This window comes from Phacochoerus africanus, chromosome 3 (assembly GCF_016906955.1).
Source record: "Phacochoerus africanus isolate WHEZ1 chromosome 3, ROS_Pafr_v1, whole genome shotgun sequence".
In the NCBI taxonomy this organism is placed as follows: domain Eukaryota; kingdom Metazoa; phylum Chordata; class Mammalia; order Artiodactyla; family Suidae; genus Phacochoerus; species Phacochoerus africanus.
The window spans coordinates 8,192,760-8,206,237 of NC_062546.1; the positions used below are offsets into that span (position 1 = coordinate 8,192,760).

At 48.8% G+C, this 13,478-nt stretch overlaps 1 protein-coding gene across 5 annotated transcripts in view; it reads left to right on the forward strand.

The window, feature by feature from the left end:
- The window catches only part of BCAS1 (brain enriched myelin associated protein 1), a 117,103-nt gene that overhangs the window by 100,957 nt on the left and 2,668 nt on the right, over positions 1 to 13,478 (forward strand). For all 5 annotated transcript variants that reach the window (XM_047770830.1, XM_047770828.1, XM_047770829.1 and 2 more), the window contains one exon: positions 7,545 to 7,808. In XM_047770830.1, coding sequence (XP_047626786.1) covers positions 7,545 to 7,808 — 264 coding nt within the window. The remainder of the gene's footprint in view (positions 1 to 7,544; positions 7,809 to 13,478) is intronic.

The following is a 13,478-nucleotide window of genomic DNA, read 5'->3' on the forward strand; positions in this document are numbered from 1 at the left end:
AGGAAGAGAGGACCGGAGGAGGGAAGGAGGGAGAGAGTCGTCAGTGACCGCAGTGATAGAAGAGTCCTCAGATGAACTAGTCTAAACTCAGCAGTTGCCTTTGCATAAAGACAGTTTCTATGCCTCAAAATGAACAGCAGAGGAAAATCACAGCAAAGCTTGAGGTCGTCTCCTTTCTTTTTTTTAAAGAGTTTGAACCTCTTTGCCGTAATTTCTCTGGCAGCACGAGGGTCTGTTTTCAGGACGGTAGACTAGATCCACTGCTATCAAGAGAGCCTTCTGATTTGATCCCAATTCTCCTCCAAGGACTAGAAAGGAGAGGAAGAAGGAAGCTTATTTAAACCTTAAACCAACAGAGTACCTAATGATACCAAATAGACACAGTCAGAAGGAAGCTGAAAATCTCTCTCTCCGAGGGTGTAATGGGACTCCTGAGAGCCATTCAGGCTTTACTTAAAAGCCACTTTGGTTTGTTGGTTGGTTGGTTTTTGCCATTGGACATTCATTCCCTAAAGACCAACTGCTGAGGACAGGACCCTGTCTGCTGAAGGACGCCGGGGAGCAAGTTTGAGCAGGAGAGACAGTTCAACACAGCCTGAATTCTGGAGACTGATGCAGGTCCCAAGTGGTAAGACTTTGGGGGTGAGAGCTGAAAGAGCTGGCGGTAGGGGGGAAAATGATAACGGAGAGAGTCCATTTCTCTCCCTAAATGTGCTCAGATAAGATGGGTCCTTGTCGAAGAATGCAGAAGACCTAGAGGAAGGAAAAAACCACCTTCCGTCCGGATGGAATCACAACTGCACGTAGAGAACAGATCCCTTTGCCTTTGGGTTGAGCACCTTGGTGCCATTCACAGCAGTGACATCCTGAAGGAAAGTGCATGGAACTGCCAGACACCAAGAAGTCAAGCTAAAGAAAGACGTCTTCCATCCCTAACCAGTGGAGGAGTGTGGCCCTGATAAGCGTGTCCCACAGGCATCCCTCCTTGAGATTTTCAGCCTCCACCTTATCCAAGTCCTTATCGTTTTTCCTCATTAGGTAGCTTCATAGTCGATGCTCAATAAATACTTGTTCAGCGAGTGGTACCTCCTCCCTCTAGGGGCAGTATGGGGAGGGGGTTAAGAGTATAGAACGTGGACTCGTTGCCATAGTGTCCAGCATGGCTCCCCATCCTGCTACTTCCATGACCCGTGTTAGTTTCTTGGAGCTTCTATTTTCTTGCCGTAAGATGAGAAAGAAAAAATTGTCCCTCTATCTTAAGGTTCTAGCATGATACATAAATGAAGCAACACGTGTTATTATCTCATTTAGCACAATTCCTGGCACTTAGCCCTCCACGAAAAGCCTTCATGCATAATAATTTTTGCTCTCTCTGCTAATATAAGTACCTGATCTCGGATTAGAGAGGCACATAATATTAATCAGTCAAAAAAGTATTAAGGGGCCTTTAATGTGTGTATTCTTAGTGCAGGCGTTCTAGCAGAACAGCCAAGATAAGAACAGTGGAAGCTGAAGTCTCCTCTTTGCCCCACAGAATTTAACCCCTGCTTCCTACAATCCCTTCCTCCATTGCTGGGAGGAGGAGGCCGTAACCATTGACTGACCACGTGAGGGTTAGACCTGAGTTCAAATTGTTAAGAATTCATTGGCAGATTTCTTAGGTCTTTTATCAGGCATCAAGCATAAGGCATTACTAAATCCGTGGCGAAAACTATAGATCCCAGTATTTGGTAAATAGACTCTGAAAGGATTTTAGCCTCTTTAAACAGAAACTCTGTTATTTTTGGCCAGGTAGCTTAAAGCACTGATGCTCACTCTCTTGTGCCTCAGAATTCCCTGGAGGGCTTGTTAAAACACGGATTGGCTGGGTCCCACCCCCAGAGTTTTCAACAGTAGATCTGGTGTAGCTCTCAAGAGTCTGTATTTCTGTCCAGTACCCTAAGGATGCTGAAGCTGCTGGACCCCACACCACACTTTTAGAACCATTAGCTTAAATTCTTGGTTTAAGGAGCCAAAGCTGTGACTTCAACCCCATTCAGCCCTGTCCCATTATTGGAAAATGTTCAGCTTAACCCATCTCTACTAGGGGGTTAAACCAACTACCACAAAACACCTACCACTTAAGTGTTATAAATAGATAACTCCCAATGGTTTAATTGTTCATTTATTTATTCATTCCTTCTATATGTTCAGCTACCTTCTGGTTCCAACATTAGTATTCATCATTTATTTATCCCCAAATTACTTAATCCCGGGATTTAAGGTTTTAATTGTTGGGAGACCAACCCTTGGATATGATCAGACTGTGGTTACAGACCCCATGGTCATCATACGTCTCACGAGTAATGCGTTTCTAGCTGGTCTTTCATTTGTCTGGACCTTGAACCTCAACCGTGCATGGCTGAGGTCATCCATTCCCGAACTTGCCTCGTGTTCTCCACGTTGCTGTGCTTGTGGCAGCTGAAATAAGTCATCTATCTGTCTCTCAGTTATCTGTCTCTCCTACCCATTTTCAGCCCTGTCCGGAGCATCTGTGGAGCAAGGAAGGGTCCTCTTCTATTTTTTATCAGATTTCATGGTGCCTGGTACCGAGTAGGAGCTATTTCTGGCATAGATGAATGAAAGAGACAGGATCATACGGTTTGTTTCTGTTATTCTCTCTATCCTAAAGAAATAGCTATGACATTTTTATCACTATAGGTCTTTTTCCCCCCAGTGGGATCATCTCATCCTCAACAGCCTATTTTATAAGCTGCACTCTTTCTTAACTTAATAATATATCTCCACCAATGTCATGAAATAGTCTTCTAATTTTGGCAACATAGAGAAGGGGTTAAGGATATGGGTTGCAGACTCAAACTGCCTGGCTTTGAACCCTGGCTCAGCTACCGTTGAGCAATGTGACTAAAGGGAAATTTCTTATCAGTTTCCTCTCTGTGTAAGGAAGCTAGAAAAAGTACTGCCTCCTGGGGCTGTCGTATGTGGATGGATCTGTACACGTAAAGCACTTAGAACATTCCTGGCAGAGCAGGCTTGATAAATGTTCGTTTCTGTGTTAATCAGCACGTGCTGCCACAACACAATACCATGCAGAGGAAAGAGAATGAGCTCTTTGGCGTCTCTTCTTACAAAGACACGAATCCCTGTTACATCACAGCCCCATCCTTATGACCTCAGTTAACCAATTTAATTACTTCCATACTCCAGATCCTTTCACAGCGGCAGGAAGCTTCAACATATAAAGCCATCGCTATTGCTGTTGTTTTATTACTGTTACTGTTATGCTTCTGATAAGCAATTACCATCCTATAATGTTCCTATTATACACACACGCACAGATGCCACCCGTAACACCTAAATAGTTTATGATACTTCGATTTCCATAACTAGCTTATCCTATATATTTCAACATGGAATATATTGCTTTTTATTACATTCAAATTATTTTCACTTTTCTTTTTTAACTCTCTATGGTTGCCCCTCCAAACCCGTATTCTAGAGCACTTCGGAACCAAAAAAAGTCCCAAAGATTACTATCTCGGAAACATGATAAACGTACTTTATTCACCATGAAACATTTAAATATGCTTGTACCATTTCGTCTGGAATCTGACAGTGAAACAGTTATGCCCACCATTTTGATGATTCTAAAATCTGAATGCAGCCTGTGGAAATCCGAATGAGCTGGAAACGTCATTCTATTTACACTCATCCAGGAATGTTTTGAGAATGCTGCTTCATGGGGCCTTGGATCCAGATCTGGGAAGATTGGTGTCTCCTGCTGGATGATGGGAAAATGCTTGGTTTAATTTGGGAAATAGGAATAGACATTCTCCGCACCATTTATTTATTCATTTTCTTTTTTGGCCACCTGGCAGCATATGGAGTTCCCTGGCCAGGGATCAGAGCTGAGCCACAGTTATGATGTGGGCGGCAGCTGCAGCAATGCTGGATCCTTAACCCAGTGCTGGGCCAGGGAGCGAACCTGTGTCCCAGTGCTTCAGAGCGGCCGCCAGTCCTGTCGCTGTCTTCTAGAACCTACAGACCCAGGCAGGAATTACTCTCTGCTCCCTTTAAATTTGCCCTCTCAGAGTTATAAAAGCCTTACTTGCTATTTCTATGAAAGGAAAAAAAAAAAAGCCCAAGGAATTCTCAGCCAAGGCTATCTTCAGTATCTGCATCAAATGAAACATTCTAGTGACCTTGTCCATCAGCTCCCTGCCAGTGTCCGTGGGTTCTAGAAGAGGATACCCTCAGATGATTCAGATGTGAATAATTTTTGTTGTAAATTTTGAGACAGCATCAAACTCCTAGCAAGGGTTGCAAATCTTCAGCATTTAATGATAAACAGTCATGCATGGGTTAGATTCTTACCTTACTCTGAAGGTAAGGAAGGGGCTATGAATTGTTTCCAGAAGTTAGTTTCTAAGCCAGTAAAAAGAAAACAAACAAGGAGTTCCCTGGTGGCTCTGTGGCTTAAGGGCCTGGCATTGTCACTGCTATGGCTCTGGTTACTGCTGTGGTGTGGGTTTGATCCCTGGCCCAGGAACTTTTGCATGCTGCAGGCGTGGCCAAACGGACAAATGAAAGAAAACAAATTAAGCCTCCTGGGAAGGGAGTTACCATGTGGTAAATGGATATGATCATTGAAAGCTCCCCTCTTGAAATAAGTCAGCCCAGGGAGCATTGTTGGTTTGTGGGGACTTCCCATTTCACACGCGAGTGACAAGCCAAGGGAAATATTTTGGAAATATTTGGAAAGTGAATTGCTGGCCATTCATTCCCCGTGCTGTGACAGAGCCTCACTGAGTGCCGGGTGAGGTGCCGAGGATAAAGCAGGTGGAAGAGACAGAGGAGTTTTGTTCTCTGGAGCTTCCTTTCCATGCGCTTCTAATGAGCAAAGAAATCCCCAGATGACTGCAAATATAAGGGCTAGTCAGCACTTCCACAGGAGGGGCTCAGGCTTCTTTAGATCATCTCACTGGGGACCGTGTCTCCAAGGAGGCGACACTGAAGCTGAGACTTGATGGGAACAAGCTGTCATCCAAAGCCCTGAGACGTGCCGGACAGACGGGCAGTAAACAGGAGGCTCTGGCTTGAGAATAAGCTTCTTCGAGGAGGAAGGGGACTGTGTGGCTGGAGCAGGATGCTGAGGGGACGAGGACAGGAGAGGAGGTTGCAGGGGGACTGGGGACACGACCGAACAAGCATTTCTCGAGAGCCTCATCTGTCCCTTCATGGGGTTGTTTTGTTTTGTTTTGTTTTGTCTTTTTAGGGCCGCACCCACAGCATATGGAAGTTCCCAGGCTAGGGGTTGAGTTGGAGGTGCAGCTGCCGGTCTACACCACAGCCACAGCAATGCCAGATCTGAGCCGAGTCTGCAACCTACACTGCAGCTCACGGCAATGCCAAATCCCCAACCCACTGAGCGAGGCCAGGGATTGAACCCAGGTCCTCATAGAGACCACGTTGGGTTATTAGCCCGCTGAGCCATGACAGGAAACTGCTGGCTTGTTGTTGGCATCACCTGCCTACAGCAGAGGAAGCTGAGAGATGGGTTTGTTTCAGGTTGCACAGCAAGGTTGTGGTGCAACCAGACCACACCGTGTTCTTTGGACTTTAGACACCAAGCCCTGAGCTCCTCCCTGTATCTTAAAATCTTCTCCACAACAAAAACAGTTAATGGGGTGTTTGAACAGGAGTCACTGGTTTCTGGCCTTTCTGCAGAGCAGTGTAGTGGGAGCTTCTGTCTCCTTCTAAGGCAGGCGTCTGCTCTGGGCTGTCTGTTGTACTTGATCTGCAGCTTAGCGTTTGCTGCGGCTTTGGCACCTGGGGTCTGATGGAAAGATTCAGGATGAGTGCTTGTAAAACAGCCCCTTGGCATGGGCACTGGGCATCTGATGCTTTGTTCTCCAAGGAATCCTGCTCTCCAGGGGACTGCAACCTGGGGCGGCCTGCAGGACTCAGGGGTTGCCTCTGCCTTCTTGCTCATTTCTAAGGGGTGTGTTCAATCCACTGATGTGACATGATGGGTCTCTGCTTACTGCCCTCTCAATCAAAACTGCCACTTTGTCAGAGAACTTGGTGACCTGGGGACAACACATAACTTTCACGAATCACACGTGACAAATAGATAGCCAGTGGGCCAAATGCAGCTCACAGAGAGATACTCGGATCGTGTGTGTTTGCTGTGAACAGGGTCTTAAAACCGTTTTTAAAAATGGATGTATTTTACATTTAAAATAATTCAAGTTTCCATTGGGAAAAAACAGACCTGACAGCACTGGGGCTGTGATCCTACCTCCTGCAGTCTGGTGGATCGGAGCAGCTGTTGGCCCTTTAAACAGGGCACGTGACGTTCATCTCACCAGGGTCCCCTATACGTCACATTGTCTCACCAGCCGCAAAGCCAGCATTGCCTGAACTGGTTTTTCTTACATTAGAGGAATATTTCTCTGGTCTCCTGTTGCTTTTACAACTTGGGAAGGATGGTCACCACGTGATTGTTCTCACCTCTAGGCTCCTTCGTGTTTTTATCTTTCTGAACCCCTAGTCATTTCTGTTCAATTATGAGGAAAAAAAAAAAAAGGCGTTTACTCCCTAACAGATTTTTGGTTGTCTGTAATTTACCTAGCATTTTCGATTTGACGGCCTTATTTCTCCAAATTGTAAGAACGGAGTAGGACTGCAGACATTTCAGTTTACCGTGAAAAGACGTACATTCAAAACTAAAGAAAACAATCATCTTCTTGGGCCACCGTTTCATGAAATGAGAGGACAGTTTCATACCAGACATTAATATAGACATAATCATGAAGAAAAGAATAGGCATCCCCAAGAAGAATCACATTGCGAGTGGGAGAAATCCTCTCAAAGTCAGCTCATGCAAAAATGGGCTTCAGGAACAGCTAGATCTAGGGGCATATGTGATGCCACCCCTATGTGGACTTTTTCTCCCTTTCTCCAGCTTCATCTCCCAGCTCTGCTTTCCTCTGTGTCACGTGGTTTCTTTTTTTAAGCAGATTTTTCCTGGAAATGGTGGTGGTTCTGGAAGCTTCTAGGTTTTCATCTTCTCAGCATCAAATTCAAAGGAGAGGGAGCAGACCACACTCTCGACGGTTCTAGCAAAGCTATTACTGCGATTAGCGCAGTGATAGCTGCGTCTGGCCAGCCTCAACCAACCCCATCAGCTCAGTCACATGCAGTGCTCTGATTGGCAGGAGTGAGACACGTGCTTTTATTCCCAAACCACAGGGAATAAACAAGAGAGAAGGGAAGACCCAGGTTCTAGTTAGTTCCAGAGGAGGAGGAAAGATTGTGCGCTGGGAAAGCATTCATGAATGAATGAGTGACCAGATCAATAAATGTCCCCTACTGTGACCTTGTACCATAAAAAGTCTTTACACATTTTTCCTATTATTTTTTCCCATCTCACCCAGGACTCATGAATGCATAGATAACCTCTGTTTTAACATATTGACCCACTTGCTAGTGAGCGTTGTCTTGCAGCCGCTAAAACGGCGTTTTGTTTAAACTTGCCATAGACATCGGACGCCACGGAGAAGGCCGTCCCGCCGCCAGAGCCGGACCCGGCAGCTGCCGCCCCGAAGGGCAAAGAGCCCTCCTCCAAGGACAAGAAGGCGGCCACCGAGCCCAACAAGCAGAAGAGCAACAAGCAGGAAGCCAAAGAGCCGGCCCCGAGCGCGGAGCCCGCCTCGGTGGAGGCCAACTCGCTGCCGAATGGGGACAAGTCCCAGAAGAGACCCGAGAAGCGGCGGCAGTCCCTCGGGGGCTTCTTCAAGGGCCTGGTGGGTGCACGGTTCACCTCGTTGTCCTGGGCTCTGGGGCCAGGGGGGTGGGTCCTGACAGCAAAGGGGACCGACTGGCCAGGGGCTGGCCGGACCTTTGCCACACAGAGAGAGCAAGCGCCTGCTGTGTGCCAGGTGCGTGCCAGGTGCAGAGGGCGAGGTGGGCGCAGGCGTGGCTGCTGTGCAGCCTCAGGCAGGTGTGTATGGATGGGGGCGGTGGGGGCGGGCGTCGCGTCGGGGAGGAGCTGGAGGCAGAGGCGGCACATGGAGGGAGCCCGGGTGGGAGGACGTGGCCTGGCCTTGGGGTTGAGAGGAGGGCCCGGGAAGGCTTCTCAGAGGTTCTGTGTGACGCCTCCAATTACCCTGCAGGGGGAGGAGGCCAGGGGAGGTCTGAAGGCAGGTGTGGTCCAGGCAGGGGGTAACAGGAGCAAAGAGGTGCTGGAGAGACAGCAGGGATCTGAGGCTCAGTCTGGCTGGAGGAGAGAACCCAAGGAGAGGAGGCTGGCAGGAACAGGTGCGATGTGCCCCCATGTGCGTCTGTGGCCAGAAGTGGCCCTTGTGGAGTTCACATCCAGGGAACCCCTCGGAGCCGGACCCGGGTGCTGGTGGACAGACCAGGCTGAAACTTGGCTCCTTCCCCCCAGGGGCGGCTGGTGGGAGTGAGTAGAGGCCAGGCATTAAATAATGAATTAAGCTTGGGTTCTTTTTTTTTAGTGATTTTTATTTTTTCCATTCTGGCTGGTTTACAGTGTTCTGTCAATTTTCTGCGGTACAGAAAGAGACCCAGTCACACACACACACTTTTTCTCCCATGATCCTCCGTCATGCGCCATCATAAGTGACTAGATGTAGTTTCCAGTGCCACACAGCAGGCTTGAGGTCTTTGTTTGTGTCAGTCTGGTTCTTTCCTATCTCCTCCCCATGAATATCCATAGGCTTTGGTGACCTCTAATAGATAGAGGTAGGTGAGGGCTCTGGTTCCTCTGGCCCAAGCTTGGTCTCTAGAAGCATCTCTGGGAGCTTATTAGAAATGCAGAATCTGGAGTTCCTGTCCTGGCTCCGTGGTTAACGAATCCGACTAGGAACCATGGGGTTGTGGGTTTGATCCCTGGCCTTGCTCAGTGGGTTGAGGATCCGGCGTGGCTGTGAGCTGTGGTATAGGTTGCAGACGTGGCTCGGATCCCGAGTTGCTGTGGCTCTGGTGTAGACCAGCAGCTCCAGCTCTGATTTGACCCCTAGCTTGGGAATCTCCATATGCCGCAGGAACAGCCTGAGAAATGGCAACAAAAAGAAATGCAGAATCTCAGGCTCCAAGTTTAACGTTTTATGATAAACGGTCATTTCTAGGCCTTGGGTCCTTGGCAGTGTGTGTAGAACCTCAGTGTGAGGCCCACCTTCTAGGAGGAAAGCATGGAGCTATAACATAGATAAGTTTAAAAAGAAAAATGTAAGTAGCATGGAGCTATAACATAGATAAGTTTAAAAAGAAAAATGTAAGTGGGGGAAATCGCAGAGGGGAAATAAACATGATAACGCCATAGTTACCCTGGGGACCGAGGAGGGGCGTGTGTGCTGCTTGGAGGTGATGGATCCAGAAAATGTTTCCGAGGAGACCATATTTGAGATGAGCCAGGAATGATTATTGGTTCCAGACAGGAAGAGAGCAAGGCTCTTCATTCCAGGAGGAGGGGACGGCATGTGCAAAGGCCCTGGGGTGGGAATGAGGAAGAGAAGGGGGGCCCTAGTTGCTGGGAGGAGGTGAGCTAGGTGGGTAACAAAAGTAGGTAAGGCTGGGGCAGCGGGCAGCTCAGGCAGGCTGTACAGGCTGTGCAAAGAATGTTGATGAAATCCTACTTCAGCTGGGAAGCTTTTAAAAGGGGTCAAGCGAGGAAGTATTGCACCCTTGTTTACAGCCTTTAAAGACTCTCCTTGCTGCTATAGTGGAGAAATGGCCATAGATGGACAAGAGCAGAAATAGAGGCCCAGGTAACACGCTTCTAGGGTCACCTGGGAGAGCCATGGCGGTTGGCATCGGGACGCCTGCAGAGATGACAAGCGGTGGGCAGATTCTGGATAATAATTACAGCTCATGTCTCTGAGCCCCTCTTCTGAGGCCCTGCTCCCTTTTACACTTCTGTCCTTAATTCTGGCAATGTCCCTTTGAGCCAGAAATGCTCATTCCTCACAGTCCGTATCTTCCCATTGTCGCGAGGCTTCCAACAGTGGTGGCGGAGGGAGGGCTTTCCTGCCCCTTTGCAGGGATCCAGTCAAGCCTGGAGGACTTCCAGGCTGGACACATTTCCCCGGGTTGCCTGACCCCCTTCCTGAGAGGGCAGCCCTGGCAGCAGGACTGGCACCAGCCAGGGAACTGTCACAGCCCCAGCACCTGCAGGGCAGCTAGTCCCTGTGTGACCTTTGCCCTCCTAGTGACATCCTCCTGGCTCGTCCCTTTTCTCTCCCCCTCCATATGTGGCTTGGATTCTAACAGAGAGCAGCCTCCTTGGTCTTATGTGAAGAGCTTGCAAAGCCCTGGAAGGAAGCCTCGAGAAATCAAGTGCAACCGTTTGCAAACATTTTGGTTTGGAGCAGAGGGACTTCTTTGACAAAGAAATTGGCACAGAACCTCTGCAGGAGTATGTGTGTATGCCTGTGTGTGCACATGCACATGCATGTGTATATACACACATACACACAAACACACGTAATCGCTGATCAAGGGGGAGCTCCCTGATTGGAGCGGGAGTAGGTGCCCCACCGCCACCCACCCAGGTACCACCTGCTGGATAGACCCCTCGTCTTTCTCATGTTCACGGGCCCTGAGGCAGCTCTGTGAGGTTCTGGGATTCTGTGTGAGCCGATCTGCAGGAGGCTTTGCGAGAAGGCAGGACCAGTTCCTTACTCGGAGTGAACCCCCAGAGTCCCCTGCCTGTCCTCGTTGCCTCTCTATGCTGGGAACAGGCTGAGCCGAGGCTTGTGACCATTGGCTCAGTTTTTCCACCTGGGGGTGGGGGTGAGACAGAGCAGACCAGATGAGGCCTGGGAGGGCAGGTGAGCTGGGGGCCAGGTGCCACGTCACGGTGGCCAGGCCATCACTACACACGCTAGTCTCAGGTCACCCGGAGCCTCAGTTTCCACATCTGTAAAACTGGGTCAGTAATCACTTCCCAGCTCATGGGGATCCATCAGGAGAGGACCCAATGAGGGAATAGATCCATTGGGCATTACACATGGTGAAGTGCGGTGCTGAGGACAGGGCAGGACCGAGGCGCGTCTGTGTGTCCCGTCTCCAGAGTCCAGGCCTAATGGGGTCCGGGGAGACGATCTGTGGCCTGCAGGGCTGGGCTGGAAGCAAGGGCCCTTCCCAAGGCGGCACTGCCACCCGCCCCCGTTGCCTTGCAGGACGGTGACCTCCATGTGGCAGGGTCTTGACATTTTTCAAGAGAAAAGAGCAAATATGCAAATTTGAATGTGAAGGTATTTTTAAATGTCAGTGTTTAATTTAAAAATTAAAAGATGAGTTCCAGTCATGGCTCAGAGGTTAACAAACCCAACTAGTTTCCATGAGGACACAGGTTCTATCCCTGGCCTCGCTCAGTGGGTTAAGGACCTGGCATTGCCATGAGCTGTGGTGTAGATGGCAGATGTGGCTTGCATCCCGAGTAGCTGTGGCTGTGGTGTAGGCTGGCAGCTACAGCTCTGATTCGACTCCTAGCCTGGGAACCTCCATAGACCCAGGCTCTCAAAAGATCAAAAAAATAAGTAAGTTAATTAATTAAAAGAGGAGTTCCCGTCGTGACGGAGTTCCCGTCGTGGCGCAGTGGTTAATGAATCCGACTAGGAACCTTGAGGTTGCGGGTTCGATCCCTGCCCTTGCTCAGTGGGTTAACAATCCAGCGTTGCTGTGAGCTGTGGTGTAGGTCGCAGACGTGGCTCAGATCCTGCATTGCTGTGGCTCTGGTGTAGGCTGAAGACTACAGCTCCGATTGGACCCCTAGCCCGGGAACCTCCATATGCCGCAGGAAGTAGAAAAGGCAAAAAGACAAAAAAAAAGAAAAAGAAAAAAATTGCCTGTCAAATGAAGCCCATCCACAAGCCAGATTCAGCTCATGGTTGCCACTTGGCGACCTGAATTTGATGGGCTGGGCCAGGCAGGCCCCAGGTCAGGACACTCAAAGGAGTGGACCTGTCACTGGTAGCGCTGTAGAGGCCAGTGACATGGGGAGGGGGGCTTTGTGAACCAGGACAGCAGGCAGGAGCGCTGGGAGCAGAAGGGCGGGAAGGAAAACTCCCCCTGAGCCAGCCTCAGTCCAGGCCCTGCAAACTTAGAGTGGTTTCTGCACTTGAACCCAGCTCTGCCACACAGCAGCTGTGTGACCTTGGACACGTCACTTTCCTGAGTTGCTGGAACCGTATCAGTGGGGTTGATAATGCTGACGTCACAGCATCAGCAAGAGGCTGAAATGAAATTGTGTACGGAGTCCTTAGAACGATGCCTGGCACATTTTAATTTGTCAGGAAGGAATCCCTGCTTTTGTGATGATTGTTTAGGCAGCTCCTGACAGGTTGGAAAGGCGCAGAGGTGACTAAGATGCTGCTGCTGTGTCCTGAGGAGTCTGTGGTCTCAACAAGCAGCCAGTGTTTATAATGCAGCGCACAGGAGCCGCTGGAATTGCCTCGCGCTTCGTGGGCAGGCCATTGGCCGAAGCCGGCTCCCCCCCTTACTGACAGAGGACTCAAGTGACTTACACGCACTGAGCTTCCTCCTTTTTTGGTGTGAGTGATCATGGGGTCACCTTCATAGGGCGTGGTGAGGACCAGGTGTGACCCAGCTGTCACCAGGGCAGAACACACTCACAGGATGAGGAGTTGACTGGAGGTCACACCACCTGAGAAGGGGGCGGTCACCCAACTCTGGGTGACTCTGGAGCCCATGCTTCCCATCATCTGTGGGGACCTGTACGTGGTCTTCACGTTCCCAAAGACTCACACGTGCGTCACGCATCACAGAAGCTCCACGTACGGTGTCGAATGAATGAATGATCCAGCTGCTGCCATTAGTGGTAATGACAACTCTTCTTGCACCTGCTGTGACAAACACCCTCCTAACCCCTTTACAGAGACTGACATGTAATCTTCGTAACTGCCCTGTGGACTCCATTTTATCAGCAGTTGTACTGAGTGCAGAAGGTTATGCATCTGGACCAAAGTTTCACAGCTTGGAGGTGGCAGATCTGGGATTCAAAAGCCAGCAATCTGGCCCCAGTGGTAAACTCCACTTGTAGAGTACATACTGTGTAGCACCCTCTATAGAGCACTGTTTATGTGTGATATATACACCCTCTATATGTTATCTATACTATGCTACACTGTGCTATACCTAGTATGCTTCAGTACATATAGTATACTCTGTGTAATATACTTAGTATACCATACGCTACATAGTATACTTACTATAGTATACAGAATATACTATATATCGTATACTTGGTATACAGGATATATACTACATACATTGCTATGCTGTGCTATTCTTAGTATACTGTAGTATGTATAGTATACTATATATCATATACTTAGTATACTGTAGTATAAATATACTATATACATTGCATATACCAAGTATTGCATTACACCATCCTATACTATGTCTACAGTACTATAATGCATTGT